The sequence below is a fragment of the Podospora pseudocomata genome, chromosome 6, assembly GCF_035222375.1.
Source record: "Podospora pseudocomata strain CBS 415.72m chromosome 6, whole genome shotgun sequence".
Classification (NCBI taxonomy): Eukaryota; Fungi; Ascomycota; class Sordariomycetes; order Sordariales; family Podosporaceae; genus Podospora; species Podospora pseudocomata.
The window spans coordinates 845239-863512 of NC_085890.1; the positions used below are offsets into that span (position 1 = coordinate 845239).

The window sequence follows — 18274 nt, forward strand, 5'->3', positions numbered from 1 at the left end:
GCGAGCACAAAGCTGCCGTTTGGGCGGACGGGTTGAGGTCTCACACAGACCAAAATGCCCCTCCTTTTCTTCAAGACGTTGAGACACATGGCCAGCGAGCATGTCTCGAGGGGAATAAATAACCCGGAGAGCTATGGTGTCTCTTCCTTTTTTCTTGACGGGCTCAACAGTTTTGACTGAAACTATCCATACATAAACGAAGCTCATGTTCGTGATTCCATTGACAGCCCAGTTATTGGCCGTTGTCGGAGCTTGTCAAGGTGGGTCTTGTTGAATTGGCTGCTTGCGGAGAACCCTGGCCTTGAGGTTGATGACATTGCCTGCCGGGATGTTGAGACCCCACCTGAAAGCTAATTAATGGCAGACACATCCTGGACAAAATAACAAAAAGACTGTGGCATGATATCAGAGCGTTGAAGGATAATTATTCAAAGGTCTGCAAGATACATTGAAGGCCGATATACGTAGAATTTGAGGCCTATTCACCGCTATCTTTGAATGCCTCCTGACTGTCATTTAGGGATAAGTCCTCGTTCCAAACCATGGCCGTCTCTGTTTTTTTGTCAACCATGTGAGATGGACAGATGTCAAACACCCTTGCGGATCTGTGGCTCATACGATGACTTCTCACAAATACTTCATCTCAACTTCGGATCAACCCAACCTCAATATGAAGCCGAGGACGGAGAGCTATGAAGCCAAGTCAACTCTTTCCCAATGTCTTCTTTGTCTGTTGCCTTCTTAGGCTCTCCTTGGCAGTTGCACTTGGCAGGTACAGGCATAAGGCATAGGGCGTCGCGACGCCTTCCCAATCAAATTTGTGCTCGGACTTACGCCCTTCTCAAGGCTCGCATGTATTCTTGTTGATTCTGTCGCTTCCTGTCCTCATGTCTGTCCTCATGCCATTTCGACATGCCCACCATGGCGGATCACAGTTTCAACCAGCATATAACAGGGTCCAGCCCACCTGTCCTCGGAACAATGCCTCTCTCTATAGACATCATACATCACACTTTCACAACACAACCTAATCCCCACGACATCCATCTCGCAACATGGCCTCTCCGACCTCGGTCCTCTCCAAGACCTTGCAAAGCATCACCCGCAGCAAGATCCGCGAGTTGGAGTCCCGCCACAAGTCCTACGAAGCTCGCAAATCCGACTTGCTTGCCCAGGTCGACGCGGCCACTGAGGAGCAAGATCGACTGAGCCTTCTCCTGGACGCTTTCCGGGAACTGTACCCAGGGGCTCATGGAGATGTTTTACTTCACAACGTTGAGCGTTGGATCGCTCAGTCCCGTTACGATGCGTCCATTCCCGTTTCCAAGCTGATGAGCTTTGGCCGGGAGCTCCGAGAGAAACTCGATCACCAGAGCAGAAGGTTGAACATGGCTCATCTGTACTCGCGGCTCTTGACAGGTAAGCATACTTCTCTGCTTTTACCTCCTTTGTTTTGCGACATCTGGTCTAACAAACAATCTAGAATGGATGGATCAACCACCTGCAGTTTCATCCCCTGCTGCGGCTGATGAGGGGCTTCATGATTCCTTTGAACTTGTTGAGCGCCAGCGCCAGCGGCTGTCTGAACTTGTTGACAAGTTTGAATCGGTCGTTTTTAAGCCTCTGGAGACGAGTGATGCTGAGATCCGCAAATTCCTCGACCGTCTGTTCCCTGATGAGAAGAGTCTGAAAGCCTTGGAAGAGCTTCGCAAAACTGTCGCCATCGAAACTACGTCCTTCATGTCCCAGGCTTCACCATTCAACCAGAAGTCTCTCACTACTTGCATCAACGGTCTCTTGACTGAGGATATTCTCAGCGATGAAAAGCAAGCCATCCTCCAGGACTTTCTGGGGAGCGATGTCGCCCTAGCCGAGATTGCCGACGTTTTGAACGCGCGTTTCTCTGATATCAAGCAATGGCAGTGGGACGCCGGGAAGGACGGTATCCGCGTCATCCCTCGAGCGGGTTTGAATGGCAAGTATCGAGTGTGGGCCGACGACGATATCCTGCAAATGATTTTCGTCCAGTACATAGGTGTGAGACTCTGCAACATCATCAAGCCAGCCCTGAAGATTTTCATGTGGGCCGTACGCCAGAGGGATCTCGACACCAACACAGTCCCAACCGCAGCTGAGAGCGAGAGGCGCAGATATTACCTCAGTGAGTATCCGACTTCGCATAACGTTGAGGACATGCGCATGGAGGACTACATGGAGACCTTCTTTCTGTCGCAGCTGCCAAGCACCGAATCCGACATGAACCGTTATGACGACGACAGTGACGGGAACGATGATGGCAGTGTTCAAGATCGTAACACATCTACGTCAAAGAAATCCAACATCAAGCAGCAGCTTTTGCGACGTTTGACAACAGAGCTGCTTATTCATCGACTCCGCGGCGTGACTCTTGAAAACCGCCATGAGGCCAGCAACCCTGTTGCGCTGGTTCAGACAGACTTGCAATGGTACGGAACAGGTCTCTCTCACACCACCATCTATTCCCTGATGCGATATATTGGTTTTGGTCAGGACTGGATCAGCTTTTTCAAGAAATACCTCGAAGCCCCGCTCAACCTTGACATGGCTTCCGACAACCGGCCCCAACTTGGGCCGCGCACTCGAAAGAGGGGTGTCCCCATGGCACACGCATCGGAGAAGTTGACTGGGGAGTTGGTGTTGTTCTTCATGGATATTGCAGTCAACCGCGAGACTGGGATTCTGCCATACCGCTTGCATGATGACATCTGGCTTCTGGGCGAGCCCACCAGAGCGGCCCAAGCCTGGGAGTGCATGCAATTGTTCGCCAAGGTCTTTGGTCTCGAGTTCAACAGGAGCAAAACTGGGTCTGTCTATCTCCCAGGCGCCAGCAACAGGGACACTGATGTTTCTGATATCTTACCGGCCGGGCCAGTCACCATTGGCTTCTTGCAACTCGACCCAGAGACGGGACGATGGACCATCGACCAGAAGCTCGTCTTTGCGCATGTCGACCAGCTGAAGAAGCAGCTTGACGAGTGCAATAGTGTTCTCTCCTGGGTTCAAACCTGGAACAGCTGCATTGGTCGGTTTTTCAGCCACACGTTTGGCGAGCCTGCCTTCTGTTTTGGACGGGAACACATCACTGAGGTGTTGGACACGTACACCAAGATGCTGGCGAGGCTTTTCCCTGCAGAGAACGGCGTGCAAGGCAGCGTGGTTGAGCACCTCAAGGCGATTCTCCGCGACCGTTTCGGCGTCTCGGATCTGCCTGATGCTTTCATCTTTTTGCCTGAGCAACTTGGCGGCTTGGGGTTGAGAAACCCGTTTGTGAGCTTGTTCTTGATCCGCGACAGCATCACGAAGACTCCGGATGAGATTCTCGACGAGTATCTTGAGTGGGAGCACGCGTCATACCTGGAGCGAAAGAATGTGTTTGCAAAGGAAGACGACAAGTATCGCTATCGGCGTTTGGTGAATATCCTTTCCCCTGAAGAGGTCTCGGAGACATCAGCTGTCAAGGAATCGGAGCAGGATGTTTTCTTCTCGTTTGACGAATTCTGCCGGTTTCGCGAGAGGACACAGACAAAGTATCGGTCTGTGTACGAGGAGCTTCAGACGGTTCCTCGCACAGAGGATATCCACTTGAGCGCCGACGTGAGCCGCAAGTTGAAGGCATTCCTTGCCAGTGTTGAGATTGACTCGGAGAAGAAGTGGTTCTTGCAGCTCTATGCAGAGGAGTTGCTGCGGGACTTTGGAAGCCTGACTTTGGTCGACAAGCAATTCCTGCCTGTCGGTGTGTTGGAACTGATGAGAGGCAAAAAGGTCACCTGGAAGATGGTGTTGTGATGGGGGACTCGGGGCGCTTTGTGTGGGAAACCATTATGAATTAAAACAGAAGGGTACTGTCGCTATGATGCGTTCCAATACATATATCCACACGCCTGCGCTTCCTCATGAACCAAAAGGTCCGTTGTCTTTTAAAGCCCCAAAATTAACCATTGAAAAGCCAAAAACACTCGGGCCCCTTCGCGTCGTTACACCTTTCCATCGGCCGCGTCGCGCTCCTCGTGCGAGTCATAGCGCCCACGGAAGAGGTCGGCGGCAGCTGGGTGGACGAAACCTTGCCTATACCAGAGTTTGTGCCCGATCCAGAAGGCGGCAAACAAGATGAGACTGATGTAGGCGGCAAAAAAGTCGCTAGTCTTCCACTCGATGAACACGGCGAAGCCTTGGGTCAAGGCGACAAGGATGTTGAAAAAGAGACCGTACCACGCGGTGAACGGCTGGAACTTGGAGATGTAGGGCAGGTCGGAAACGGGAACGTTTTGGGCCTTGAGCGCACGTCTGAAGCCAATCAACGAGGCACATGTGCTTCCCCAGGTGGTAAGACCGGCGACACCGCTGATGTTGAGCAGCCAGTTGAAGGCCTCCTGACCTCCGGCGGGTGACAGGTTCAAAAATCCGAGCAGGCCGATGGCCGAGGTGACGGCCACGGCATAGATTGGAATACCATGCTTGTTGGTCTTGGTCAGGATCTTGGGAGCAAGACCCTCCTCGGCGAGCGCAAGAAGCACACGGCTGCCCGAGTAGACGTTGGAGTTGGCAGCTGACAGCACAGCCGTCAGCAGAACGGCGTTGATGATGTGCGGCAAGACGGGGACACCGGCAAGGTCAGCAGCAACCACAAGAGGCGAGGCCTTGGCGTTAGTCGACCCGTTGTCAGCCTGGTCCTTGAGGGTTGGGTCGTTGGATGGCACAATCATGCCGAGCAGAAAGATTGTGACGACAAACATGACCATGATACCCCAGAAGGTAGTCCGGATGGCGCTTGGAACAGTCTTCTTGGGGTTGCGAGCCTCACCGGCAGCCACGCCGACAAGCTCAGCGCCCTGGTACGCAAACGAGGCCTGAATCATGACTGCCCAAAAGCCGACGAATTTCCCGACACCACCCGACACCAAGTGCTCGACAAATGGACCTTGTTCCCTCCAGTGCTTGAATCCAATCACGCCCTGCTGTCCGGCACCGGCAGCAATGCAAATGGCAAAGATGATAAAGCCGAGAATGGTGATGACCTTCAAACTCGACAGCCACATTTCGAGCTCGCCATAGATGCCGACGGGGAGGTAGTTGACCAGCGTAAAGATGACGAAAAAGACAGCGATGAAAATGCCAATGTTTATATCCTCGTTCCAGTACTGAATAATCAAGCCCGATGCACTGAGAGAAAGAGCGTACGTGATAGCCCCTAGTTCAAACAATGTCAGCATTCACACCTCACCACACACCCAAGTATCAACCCCCAAAAAACTCACAGCCAAACCAATACAACCACCCAACCGCAAAACCCAAACTCGGGTCAACAAACCTCGTCGCATACGTCGAAAAGGCACCTGCGGTAGGGATATACGTCGACAACTCGCCCAAGCTCACCATGACCGACCACAGCATGGTCCCAACAAACAGATAAGACAGCAGACACCCCAGCGGACCAGCCTTCAAAAGCGCCGTGCCGCTGCCCAGGAAGAAACCCGTCCCGATCGTACCGCCGATGGCGATAAAGTTGAGATGCCTCGCCGACAGGGTCCTCTGCAGCTCTCCCTGCTGATCCGATTCTGCATCACCGCCTGTCGGTCCCTTCTTCTCAACCGTCACACCTCCGTCCATGACTCCCGAGTCGGCCGGGGACGGCCATTCGTTTGCGTCCTTGACCATTATCGATCACCTATGTAGTTGTCGTTTCTTCCGTTGCTCCGGGGTTGGGTGGTGGGGGGCGGGCACACTCACCCGGCCGAATCGGACCGAGCTGATTTTTTTTTTGTGTGTGAAAGGGACTTGCGAAAAAGTCACAGGCCCTTTCTAACAACCACACAAAACAAATGGTCGGCGCCAAAGAGAACGCGGGGATAGGAGGGATCGAAGCGGCACAACAAGCGGGAAAGGGATTGGGAAATCCAAAAAGAAAGAATGGACGTGTGTGAGAAAAAATGTGTTCTCGATCGGCCCCGGGTGGATACACCTTTCCCCGAGGGATGGGTGACTCCTTGTTCGGGGATTCTTGGGATTCGTGAGTGGTTAATTGGGTATTTGTGGAGAGAGAGAACTGGAGAATCTCGCTGAAAAGCCGGGAAACCCTCTTTTTTCTCTCTCGGTCAAAGATCTCCGGGTTTCGGGATGTAAAGTCTCGGGGTGTGGTTTATAAACGAACGGATAAGGTAGGGTAATAAAATAAAAAAGAATGAAAGGCAAGACACCAAAGAAAAGTATGCAACTCTAATGACTACTACAATAGGGATGCAGTAGTTGGTCTTAGAGCCTTTTCTCTAAGCTTGTTTGGTCGGTTATTACACCCCGCAGAGGAGGGAAGGAAGGAAGGAAGGTGGTGATGGTGGTGGTGGGTTGGGAAGGCGGGGGGCGTAAAGCCAAGGATATAAACCTTTTTTTCTTTCTCTCTTCTCACTTTCAGCCAAAAACCCTGTTGATAAAAATATCGGCGTTTGTCTCTTCCGTATGGCTTGGTGGGTGGGTTGGTGGTGAAGCAAAGCGAGAATGCGGAATATGCCGAGCGTTGTTGACAATGCAAATTGTTTGTCTCTTTTCAGGGGATGACCCAAATTCAGGGGTTGGGCTGGGAGAATGTCAATAATCAACAATGGATGTGATGCACCAACACAGCAACGATGGGAAGATGGGAGTTGAAACAAAAAAAATCCGGGGATGGAATGAGCTTAAAGTCTGGGGTATATAAACTTTTGGAATTCACAGATTTTAGGGTGCAAAAGCAAAGGAAAGCATGACCGGAAGAGTATTCAACGGTCGCGACCGGCCGTTGTTGGCGAGTGAAAGAGCCAAAGACTCGGCTGTTGAGTGACGTTTTGAACCACTTTGGGCCTGCCATCCTGCTAGACTGGAAAGACTGACCGAGGTTTGAAAAAAAAAAAAGTCTGCAGCAAAAAAAACCGGTTGTCGATCACCACCAATGCGCTGACATATGACTACCACCCGCAAGGGAAAACATCACCACGTTCCCACATTTTTTTCTTCGTTTCTTGTTGGCTCCAGAGCTTCTCTTCCCGAACACCGAACCCATCCTTCTACAGTATCTACTGCAATTACTAGCGGGAAATGTACATACTCCGGTACATATGCCCGCATACCGCATTGCATTGCATAAGCCCTCCTCGCCTGTTCCGGGGATAGAGTCCAGACCCTCTTTGCTTACATCCCTCATTATTTTCCCCCTTCCCACATTTGTAGGCTTTTCCCAGCAAATACCTCCCCTAGAAGATATCCAAGAACCACACTGCCCTCCACCAAATGATATCTTCCCACGTTACTCACCATCCCAGTCTCCCTCACACAACCCTCCCCATTTTCCCACCCACACAACCCTCCCCATCTTCACACACACGCGCATAAATAACCCTCCCATCCTCCCCAGATCCAGCATCTGAGGTACCCGAGCATCGCCCCTGCCAAGCCTTTCCTCAGTGGCGCAACCAAAAGAAAAGCACGCAACCGCCCCGGAATCACAGCGATCCCTTGCTCACACCAACCAAAAAAGAAAAAACTTTCTTCTCCCGCTTCCACTGCCGAACAAACCCCACTCACCTTATTCTCTCTCATCTCTTTATCTCCGTGATCAAACCCCCAGTGTCCTCCGGCTCGGCGGATGCGAACAAACTCGACCCCCCTGCTAAACCCATGTTATGTTCTTGGCAGGTAGTTGCAAGGTGAACAGGGGGGTTTACTTTTGCTCGCAACCGCAGTACCGTAATATCCTCTGGGCCCATCACCAGATGGAACCACACCACGGATGCATTGAATGAATGTGTCACCCGTCCCAGGTCTGTCCCGGGCACCCGGGTTACTACGAGCTTTCACCTCGTACCAAATCTTGTCAAAGACCCAGCAGCTTCGAATTCATATCAAACCACAACATCGATATTTACTATCAAAACTAACCCTCCACTCAAAAAAGAAACAAAACCCCATTCCTGTGAATCCATAATCAGCAAGAACATTTAAATATATATATTACCCACCACAAGCCGTCTTCTACTTCGCCTTCATCTTCTTTGCCAGACAAGACAAGACAAGACAGACAGACAGACAGGCCTGCTAACTATTAAAAATAAAAGTTTTTTTTCTTCCATCCCTACAACTATCTCTCTCTCTCTCTCTCTCTCTCTTTGAACTAAAGCCCTCCGTCCTCTCTCTCTCTTTGGAACTCGCATACACGGCACAAAACGCCAGCGCGTACACTCGACACGTATATTTAGGTGCCCTTGGCAATGCCGTAGGGTAGCAAGCAAACAGACATCCCAACAAAACCCATTGTTTTCGCCTATCCGCCAAAAGAAAGAAATCCTTACAACAGACGCATGTTTATGCTTCTCCAGGGCCGTGGCCAAGAGAGCGACAAATATATGACCTCTAGAGATGCAAGCAAGAGAGACTCCAGGTCGCCTTCCCAGTCGTAATGCAAATGCCCCGTCAAACTATTATGCAGTTTCGTGGCGGTTGGTATCATAAAAGGACAAATTCAAGGGATTTGCTTGTCGCTTTTCTCCATGTGCGCAGTCTGCTTCTCGTCGCTGGCGGAACTGGAGGGCACCATGTCCTCGGACCACTTGGCGCTGGTGATGGGGTTGACGTGGAGCATGTACATGGTGTCAATCTCCTCCAAGCTGCGGTCCTTGCTCTCCACCAAGAAGAAGAAGACGATGAGGACAAGGGCAGCGCAGCAGCCGGCGAAGACGAGACCGTACAGGTAGCCGATCGAGTCGGTGATGAAGCGGGTGAAGAAGCTCATCAAAAAGTTCCAGAGCCAGTTGCTGGCAGTGGCAATGGCCATGGCAGGAGCGCGGTACTTGGCAGGGTAGAGCTCGGCCGTGACGACCCAGACAAGAGGACCCCAGGTGGTGGCGAAGGCGGCGATGAACAGGCAAGAGAACACGATGAGGACGTTGCCGGCCGTGGGTGTGTTGGCTGGGTTGATGGGGTCAAGCTTGAAGCGACCAACAAACGAGTAGACGAAGAAGCACACCATCATCCAAAGGGCGCCACCCATGAGAGCATTTCTTCTTCCACACTTCTTGACAATGTAGAGACCGCCAAAGGTGCAACCAACGTTGACGGAACCGAGAATAATCTGGGTAACGTAGCTGTCGCTAAGACCGGTGGCACGGAAGATGGTGGTACCGTAGTAGAAGAAGAAGTTGGCACCCGTCAATTGTTGACCAGCCTAACTCAAAGTTAGTTCAAGTTGCATCCGGGTGGGGGACAGGGGTTAGTTACCTGGAGAGTTATACCAAGAAGGGTACGGTAGAGCATGCGGGGACCAGTGAAGATCTCGTACCAGCTCGTCTGGGCACCGGCTCTCTCCTCATCAAGCTTGGCCTTGATCTCATCGATTTGTTGGTTGACAGAGGCGGCCCTCTCATCGAGGCCAGCAAGACGAGCGATACTCCTGCGCGCCTCCTCTTCGCGGCCAACACGGTAGGCGAAGCGGGGGGACTCGGGAAGGAAGAGGATACCAACACCGAGGATGAGCGACCAAAGGAACGACAGACCGTTGGGAATGCGCCACGAGCCAGAGTTGGACATGGTGTGGGTGCCATAGTTGATCATCTCAGCAACCCAGATGCCGAGGGTGATGAAGAGTTGGTAGCACGAGATAAGAACACCTCTGATCTTGGCAGGGGCCGACTCGGACTGGTACATGGGTACCGCAACCGAGAGAGCACCAATACCAAAACCAGTGACGAGGCGACCGACAGCGAATTGAGCCCATGAGCTCGACGAAGAGATTTCAATGATGTTTCCAACGCAGCAGAAGACGGCAGTGACCGAGATAGCCATGCGGCGACCCAAGGTATCGGCGATGCGGCCGGCGATGAGCGAACCAAACAAGCAGCCGGCCGGTAATAGGCCGACTATGGCCCCTTGTCTGGGAGCGCTGAAGTCGTATTTGCCAGTGAGGACGTTGAATTCACCAAAGCGTCTGCCGTAGTCTTCCATATCGAAAAAGCCCGAGATTTGACCGCTAACAAGGAAGCAGGTGGAGTCAGCTTGTGTCACCATATGGAGCCGCCGAGCTGTCAAAAAAAGCAGGGCGCGGGATGGCGTGGGATGAAACAATCTCACTCACCTCACATAGCCAAACATAAAACCACCAATACTGGCAACAGCGCCTAGTAGGATGGCAACGCCGGTGATGCGCTGCTCGGCAGCCAGTGAAGCGGCCGAGACGTTGGCCGGGGTGCCAGACTTGGGCGAATGCTCATCGTCCGTCGTCTCGTGGAGCGATCTTGGTCCCGCCATGGTGGTGACGTTGTCAGTGGTTAAAAATTGAAGGGCCAGACAGGCTACCTCATGAAGTATTTGCGGGAGATGGTGAGAAAGAAGACAAAAAGCAGGAGGAAGATCCGGGGAAGCGTAGAAGCGATATTTATTGCGCTCTTTTCTGCACGCTTCTCTGTGGGAAGCGGAGAAAGATCAGGGGCAGCAGGCTGGAAGGTCTGGAGTTCGTGGAGTCCCCAGAGTTCTGGTTGGGATTGAAGTTGACCTTTTTTTTCCGATCAGGTGGTGTCAATCCCGCGGGAAGGTACACTTTAGGGCGCCGGTAAGCAGAAATGAACCCGGCCTGAGTGGTGCTGGTGTGGTTCTGGTGCGGTGGGCAGGCGCAACTTGGTTGTGGATGCTTCCAGGAACAATGCGGCCGAGAGTGGATTGCAGTAAGATCGGTAGTTGGGAGGGTGGCTTGGGTTTGGTTGAGGAAGGAGCAGCACCGCTTCCTTTTGGTTTGGTTCGCGTCGGGAGAGACGGGCGCTGAACGGGCGGAATGCGAGAAGCATCTGTCGATGTCCTGTGATGCGATGCGGCTAAACCACTAGGGGTTGCCACTGTTAGAAATGGGTGCCGACGTCGTGGCGGCCAGAGATGGCCGCCGCTCTTGTTTTGTCGTCATTCCCGCGCCCTGATAATGACGTTCCTAGCTCGAGTCGGTTTGCGGGTCTTCCGGAGCTGGTGCTGCTGGTGCAACTTGGTCACCGGTGGACCAGGGAAAACCAAGCTGGAACTGACGAGAGGCAAGGCTGAAGAACCTGGTGATTGACTGATATCTCCGTCGTCGGCTCTTGGCCCTGTGGTGGTTTGTGTTGTTTCCGTCGGCCTGGTCGGAGTTGCCTAATCGGGAGCCTGCTTCGATGCTGTGATAAAAGTTGTGCCCCTATTTCCACCCTCTTCCCACCTTCTTGTCAGACCTCCATCCTTGCTCAGAGCTCCCGTCCAGCATCTCGATAGGCCGTCGAGCTCGGTGTCTCTCTCGGTGCCAAGACCAGGTTGTCCCCAGCACATGATGTCAGGTCTGGTTTGCTGTCCCACAATTGATGGTCGACGCCACGAGCAATTGACTCGCCGTGGCTTGTCCGCCCGCTGGCTCTGCAACACGGCCACAAAGTCAAAACTGTGGTAGCCAGTTTCCCCCCATCTGTCCATCCACATCCAATTTCCCTCGGCGGCTGACTGTTGCACTTGCGAAAGGTAGCAGCAGCATCATGAGACGAGGGAGGGCGACCTGTGTTCAGCATCTTTCACCACGAGACAAAGTCGCATGAGGTAGACGCCTTGCCATGGAATAACATGCGCAAAGTCTGGGTGCATCACTTGATGACACCGCGCAAATTGCCTCCGCGTTCTGATGCCAAGTGGCCCCTCCTGCTCCCCCACGAGATGCAGTCTCGAGGGAACACCGTTTGCCCCTAACACTGCCGTGCCGACGGACCTTCTTTTTCGTCCATGCGTACCACCCCTTCCTCCAAAGCCGTCGACCGACAGCGCTTGCCTCTGGTCTCGACGACGGGCCATCCCGAGCCGTCTCGTTCGAGTCGAGCTTCCAACCATCCCACCACACACGGGCAACCAACCCATTGACAGACATCAGGAGATGAGAGTAAAGAAATTGCCAAGGAAATGCCCGGAGATCGGATGTCGTCAATGGCTATCGGGCCGGCTCCGAGCCGCCACTCCGGACCTTCCGGGCCATGCCATGACGATGACGATAACAGATGTCTCGCTGGAGGCGGCTCTCTTTCGAGTGGTTTCCCAGCCCCATAACCCCAAAACCCCTTGTGGCTCACTTGAACCAGGAACCAAAGTTCCCAAAGCCACCGATACGTATGTACCGCCGTTTGCGCTCAACGATCTCCCATCCGCCGCCGTCCACGGTCGGCGTCTCGTAACGCAATGCACCGCCCAAGTGGAGCTCGAGAATTCGTGTTGGAATCTCCGACACTTTTTGTTGGCCCGATTGGTACGAGCCGCCGCTGACGTCGGTGTGCGCATGCTGTTGCCGAAGAAAAACCAGCATCAAGTCGTCCATCCGTCGTCTCGAAAAGTCGAAAGGAAGTGCAGGAATTTGTTTTCCTGTCAAAGAAGCGCGCGTCAGGGGATCCCCTATATCAAATAGTTCCTCAGCCTCGTGCCCTATGATGCCGCCGAGACCGCGCGTGCCCAGCCTACCGTACCCGAGGTCTTCCTGATTCAGCCGTTTCAGGCAAAATCCAACGATCCACTATCCAATCATTTGAGAGGAATACCAATTCAACATTACCGAACCTGGACCAACGCCCCTTGTCTTGAGATGTTGTGTTCCCTCGACGCGAGGGTGACGCCAGTTAAAATGGGAACGCGAGTGGCAGGGGCTCGAGACGCGTTTTTGGCCGATGAGTGATGATGTTGGCGATGACTATATATAAGTCTGGCGAACAATCATAGGGGTCTTTCTTTCTTTCCTTCTCTTTTCTCTTGTTTTGAATTCTCTATTTCTGCCTTTTTCTCTTGTGTTTTTTATTCTCTTTTCTCTTTCTTTCTTTCTTTCTTTCTTTACGACGGTGGTGGCGGGCTGCTGGCGGAGGTTGATGATGGAGGCAGTGCCCTCTTGTTCGATATCGCCTGTACGGGGAACGGTCTGCATCGTGTTCGATTCGGCTCGGGCCGGCTGTCGTCATTGGTTTTGGAAGCGGCCCGCTGGGTATGGTGTCGGGAGAGCAAGTGCTCGACCTGGCCATTTGTCATCGGGTTGCTGGGAAGCATGTGGACGACCTCGCGGCATCGAGTGCATGACGACTTGGGTCAAGTGCTCATTTTGGCTGAGAGGTGGGGATCACGGAGGGACAGAGGAGCACAATGCGGATTGTGCGTTGGCTGTCTAGGCTTGTTGGAGGAAGGGTGTCGGCGCAGTCATCGCGGACAAGGACGATAACGGGATTCTGCGCCTGGGAATTATCAGGTTTCAAACGCATGGCCTTCCCAGTTCTCCGGATCGTTTGCACCTCGTGGCCCGATACCGGATAGTTATCAATCAAAACGAGGCAAGCGGTACTTGAAGAAGCAGGAGCGTTGTGGATTGCGGGCGGGAGACATACCCACGTGCTCACATTGTTGGCTCTGCCGCGGCTGCATCGCTGAGATGATGAGATGTCACGGTGTGGTGGAAAGATCGAGTTGGGGGTTGAAGGGGTTTTGGTCAGGCACGGAAGCCCCCTTGATGTAAGTGTGTGCAACAGCCAGATGGATGTTTGTCCCGGCAAGGTCGGATAGCTGCTTGAACCGGTCATCCGACCTTGGTTCCGAGTCATCTCGGCTTCGGGACGGCTCCGCTTATTCCGGTAGCACGCAATCGCTGGCAGTGTCCAAGAGTGGTTCTTTTCTTTGGTTGACATCTTCTTTTTTGTCTTTTGCGGTGTTCTGGTGGTGATTTGTTGGCTTGTCTTGGACATACAGACAAGGCCGTTTTGATTGGCATGGGGCTTTGTTCCTGGTGCACAGCATCTTGCGTGATTGGCGTCTGTAACTGCCACTGCCCCCGGATGCCTCCGGCCGCATATATCGGTCAAATTGACGGCAATGGCTAGCTCTGTTCATTCTGTTTATGATGTTCCAGCATCTGTTTCTCTCCATCATACAAATCCACTAGCCCTCCCGTCCCGCCAGTCCACCTCAAGCCCCCAAAGGCCTTACATATCTGGCCATCCCCTCTTCTTTCCAGCGGTGCGCGTCATTTGCCTCAGCTCTGCCAGTCACCCTAGCATTCGAGGCACAATTCGACTGCGTGGTGACATAGATCCCCCAGCTGGTGGTACATTGCTGGCAGTCGGAGGCTGTGGGGCAGATGGACGTTGTCGTTGGTGCCACTGAGGCTCTTGTACACCCGCAGGGGACGATTACCGGGACTTTGTTTGTTGTCAGCGGTAAGAAATCTATCCTCGATATAAGGGAACTTACAATCGGCATTGCAACGGATGCTAGTGGCGCAGGTTACCGCACAGCCTGATGTCTTATACCAGGTTGCTGTCGGGCGGTAGGTGCATGATGCCGGGAGAGGTCCTCCTGGGTCTGGGGTGGGTGTTGGCCAGGTTGGGAGGGTGGGGAGAGTTCTTGTTGGTTTTTGGGCGAGGGTTTGGTGGCTGGGTGTGGTTGTATTATCTCAGTATAGTTCACTTGGTATGGGAAAGGAGAGTTGCCTACGCTTGAAGGGTAAGGGCTGCTAGGATGAGGGTTACGAGACACATGGTTGTGTTTCGAAGTCCTTGTTCGGGTGTTATTCAAGGAAAGGGTCGCTGCTGGCTGAAAATTGTGACGTGGTTGTGGTAATCACAGCCCTATATAGAGTGACAATGGCAATCATGGGAACGGCAAGTAGTCAGTCAGTCATGCCATCAGGCTCTGGAAGACATACCCGACTTATAACCCGATCCAACTCCGCCAAGTGCTTTATCTCGATTGCGGGGAAAGGCCATATGTACCACGCGGGTTGGGTTATTTGCTCTAGTCAGGTATTGGCTTCCGCCATTCGGTTAAGACGTAGGGACGAGTAATCAGGTTGTTTTGTTGCGAATTGTGACTTCCGCCTGCCAATATGGATCTTCGGCGTCGATATTCCTCCCTTATAGGTCAACCTATATGTGCTATCATCCAATTACCCGGTACCCCAGTTTGACATTGGCCGGGGTCCTTTCCTTTGTTCCTTGGTGAAGATTCTGTACGGAGGGTAAGTCTCCAGAATTTTCCGTCGATACAAGACCAGTAGACGGCACGCGGGTAGTTCGTCTCGGTAGTCGAGCAGGCCAAGGGACTTATTGGCGCGCATCAGTCGTATCCGAGATGGATCCGGGTCATGTACATCCCGCGCTGTGGATCTTGAGCCGCCGATGTGGGTGGCTCTATGGCGATGCGTTGATGGAGGCCCTGCATGGGTTGAGCAAGGACTGAGTGATCAACGTGGCACTGCGCAAGATTGATGGCGGGTAGTTTGGCGGCGAATGGTCCATGGATGCCGCCAGGATTCCGACATTGTCATGGGATCGAACGACTGTGAGATACACCATCAATCCTGGATGAGTCAACTGCGAGTGTTCACCAGCTGCTCATATCTCGTGTTGAGATCGTCCTGGATAGTCGTGGGGTTGATCGTGGGTAGGTGGTTGAGCACCTAGCCCGGGCTGGAGCACCGAGGCAGCAGGTAGCAATGAGGAATGCTGACATTCAAGTCGACCTTTGGATCACCCAGGTATCTGAGAGTAAAGGAGTAACCAGATCAAATGGCTCATCGGTCAACCGCGACAGAACGTGCATTCCTTTAAACCTGAGATCGGGTTGCTCCGATCTCTCGGAAACAAACCCCCCACCCAATGACACATGTGGTGGAACTCCTCAGGCAGATGGTTCGATTCCTTTTGGTTGATCATTTTTTGGACTTCTGAGTAATTGTGCAGTCCATCATTTACACAGTCGTTCCAGCATCCATGCCCTCAATTTCGACGACCACAACACCTCACTGCAGTTGTCACCCATAACTGGCCCCAGCCGTGACCAAAGGATAGACTTGTACTATATTAAATTACTTTTGGGAGGTTTGTGGCGATTGATAGAGATAAGCCAAAACGTCCGTGTTGGGTTTGAAGACGTCTAGTGTATCTGCGGTTGTGGACAGCTCGGGGGTCAGCATGATCAATCGTGTAGATGAGGGTCGATTCGATGACCAAAAAAATCTCATGTCTCGGTAATCCTACTCAATTTGCGTTGATTTTCCATAATTTCTGCCAGTGTGCATTGAATCACTTGACGGTTGAGGATGGTTGCCGTGTCGAGCAACCCCATGAATAACGATGAAATCCCAAAACCACGCAACACTACGGTGAAAACGTAGCCTTTTTCTGATGGAAGGTAATAAAATATGTCATTTAGGTTACAGCCATATGATTTCCACTCAAGAATCGTGCATGCACCTTCCATGATGTCCAGAACTATTCGTTGGTAACTGGATTCGATGTTTTCCAAATCATGAAAAGAAAAGAAAAATGAAAGTTTATCGATTTGAATAAAGAAAGCACAGGAAGTTCCCCTCACTTCCAGAAATCTAATGAAAGTAAATTTAGCTATGTAACTTCAGATTGCGCCCTGTGGTGGTGAAATTATGTTACCTGGTCCATGTCTGAGACCATGAAAATGTGGCAGCCAACATCGTAGACAACCACGCTGAGTAAATTATGGCTGAAAAACATGATAGAGGGTGAAGTAAAACTAGACATGAATTATTCTGCAGCAGAGCGATCGTAACAAGAGAAAAGTCAACTGCATCACATATATGACTATGAACTCAAAACCTAGCACCAAGTCAATTTCATACACTACAAGACAAAAATCAAACCAACCCAGCATCACTCTAACCATAATACACTATCCACTCTAAGACCAAGCTCAAGAACTCGAACAATAAGCTCCAGCCACACCTTCATGTCCATTCAAGTTCTCATCTTGATTTCTAAACCCAACCTCAAAAACCCAATCTTAACATTGACACAACTTCAATCTCAACCATCCAATTACCGCCAGAGCATGTATGAAGCTTTAAACCTTCTTCAAAGCCCCAAACCCATCTCCTTACCACTCTCCCACCATCATCTGACACATCCAACACCTCTGATGAAGTCCTCTGACACACCTATCAGCCCCACCTATTCCCCCAATCCAACCAATTACATCATGGCTACACAACGACATCACACTTCTCTCTCTCACACAAAAATCAGCACAACTCCCAACAGCCGCAGAGCATCAGACCGAACAAAACGGAGGGATCAATATTCCGCATCAGCAGATCAGACAAAGGATTTGCAAGACAACCGCCCAGGCAGGTGGGCAGCAGCAGCAGCCAGCAAACATCCATTTTCTTCGTGATATCATCTGCCCCTTCATAAGTACAACAAGACTGCAAAATCAATATGTGAAATGATGCCCCTGATTTCTTGCACACAAGTCACTCCACAAGGGTTGCCCCTGCTCTTCTTTCCACAGCAGAAACTCAACCAAGTTCCCCAAATCTCAAAAGGTCCAGGCACAAAGATCAGACAGCAACGCGCATGTGGAGCCCATCCCAAACCCACAAACCCCCACCATCAACAAGTCAAGGATCCAACGCGTCGCGACCATGGCATGGATCAACACAAGAGAAGCGCGCCAGGAATTGCAAAGTTAAGAAGAGCAGCCACGGTCACGAAGCAAATGGCACAGCAAAAAGTGATTTGTAATGTTGTTTGGTATTCCGCTTTCACATCAAGAGATGCTACTAACTCAATCTCCCCCCCTTCTCCTCGTCCCATATGGTACACCATCGCCGCCACCGTCCATCATAAAAAAAACGCGAGGAAAATAAAACAAAATCCCAATTGTCCCAGAGTATTTGCCCCCAAATGTGTAAAACAGGAAAAAGAACGCAGCGCCCAGTAATAAGTGATAACCCGTCATGAAATGCAAATCGTAAACGACTTCCCAGTGATTGTTTAACCACCGAAACCGTAGAGGGTGCGGCCTTGTCTCTTGAGGGCGTAGACAACGTCGAGGGATGTGACAGTCTTGCGCTTGGCGTGCTCGGTGTAGGTGACGGCGTCACGGATGACGCCCTCGAGGAAGGACTTGAGGACGCCGCGGGTCTCCTCGTAGATCATGGCCGAGATACGCTTCACACCGCCACGACGGGCGAGACGGCGGATGGCGGGCTTGGTGATGCCCTGGATGTTGTCGCGAAGAATCTTTCTGTGGCGCTTGGCACCGCCCTTTCCGAGGCCCTTGCCGCCTTTGCCGCCTGTGTTGGGGAAGGTTAGTATTGCTGGTCGAGATGGTGATGATGATGATGACGATGATGATGATGATGGGGATGGCAACTTACGTCCAGTCATGATGACGGGTTGTGTTGGTGAAGATGTGAAAGTGGGTAAAGGTCTTGGGAAGA

The 18274-nt window shown here is 52.0% G+C and overlaps 5 protein-coding genes across 5 annotated transcripts; 1 reads left to right on the top strand and 4 right to left on the bottom strand.

Moving 5' to 3' along the window:
- The first annotated feature begins 401 nt into the window (after positions 1-401).
- On the top strand, positions 402-6346 carry QC762_605300 (uncharacterized protein). The gene is made up of 3 exons (XM_062892222.1): positions 402-464; positions 521-1419; positions 1484-6346. The coding sequence occupies exons 2-3, from the start codon at positions 1056-1058 to the stop codon at positions 3823-3825; spliced, it is 2706 nt and encodes a 901-aa protein (XP_062740308.1). The 5' UTR covers positions 402-464; positions 521-1055; the 3' UTR covers positions 3826-6346.
- On the bottom strand, positions 3765-6919 carry LYP1 (lysine permease). Its single transcript, XM_062892223.1, has 2 exons — positions 5295-6919; positions 3765-5227 (listed from the first exon to the last, which is right to left on the bottom strand). The coding sequence occupies exons 1-2, from the start codon at positions 5692-5694 to the stop codon at positions 4014-4016; spliced, it is 1614 nt and encodes a 537-aa protein (XP_062740309.1). The 5' UTR covers positions 5695-6919; the 3' UTR covers positions 3765-4013.
- A 977-nt stretch (positions 6920-7896) lies between these two features.
- On the bottom strand, positions 7897-10305 carry HXT5_2 (hexose transporter hxt5; the record flags this gene model as incomplete). Its single annotated transcript, XM_062892224.1, has 3 exons — positions 7897-9226; positions 9280-10027; positions 10133-10305. The coding sequence occupies 3 exons, from the start codon at positions 10303-10305 to the stop codon at positions 8525-8527; spliced, it is 1623 nt and encodes a 540-aa protein (XP_062740310.1). The 3' UTR covers positions 7897-8524.
- A 3678-nt stretch (positions 10306-13983) lies between these two features.
- QC762_605330 (uncharacterized protein) lies at positions 13984-15503 on the bottom strand (the record flags this gene model as incomplete). The annotated part of the gene is made up of 3 exons (XM_062892225.1): positions 14512-15503; positions 14269-14450; positions 13984-14216 (listed from the first exon to the last, which is right to left on the bottom strand). Exons 1-3 carry the CDS (start codon positions 14553-14555, stop codon positions 13984-13986), a joined length of 459 nt encoding a protein of 152 aa, XP_062740311.1. The 5' UTR covers positions 14556-15503.
- Positions 15504-17576: 2073 nt separating this feature from the next.
- Positions 17577-18221, bottom strand: HHF1_3 (Histone H4; the record flags this gene model as incomplete). Its single annotated transcript, XM_062892226.1, has 2 exons — positions 17577-18127; positions 18212-18221. The coding sequence occupies 2 exons, from the start codon at positions 18219-18221 to the stop codon at positions 17826-17828; spliced, it is 312 nt and encodes a 103-aa protein (XP_062740312.1). The 3' UTR covers positions 17577-17825.
- Positions 18222-18274: the final 53 nt, after the last annotated feature.

Coding starts and splice junctions, on each gene's coding strand:
- QC762_605300 (XM_062892222.1), top strand. CDS start 1,056: ATGGCCTCTCCGACCTCGGTCCTCTCCAAGACCTTGCAAAGCATCACC. Junction 1,420..1,483: donor GTACTCGCGGCTCTTGACAG/GTAAGCATACTT, acceptor CAAACAATCTAG/AATGGATGGATCAACCACCT.
- LYP1 (XM_062892223.1), bottom strand. CDS start 5,694: ATGGTCAAGGACGCAAACGAATGGCCGTCCCCGGCCGACTCGGGAGTC. Junction 5,228..5,294: donor GTGGTTGTATTGGTTTGGCT/GTGAGTTTTTTG, acceptor TGTTTGAACTAG/GGGCTATCACGTACGCTCTT.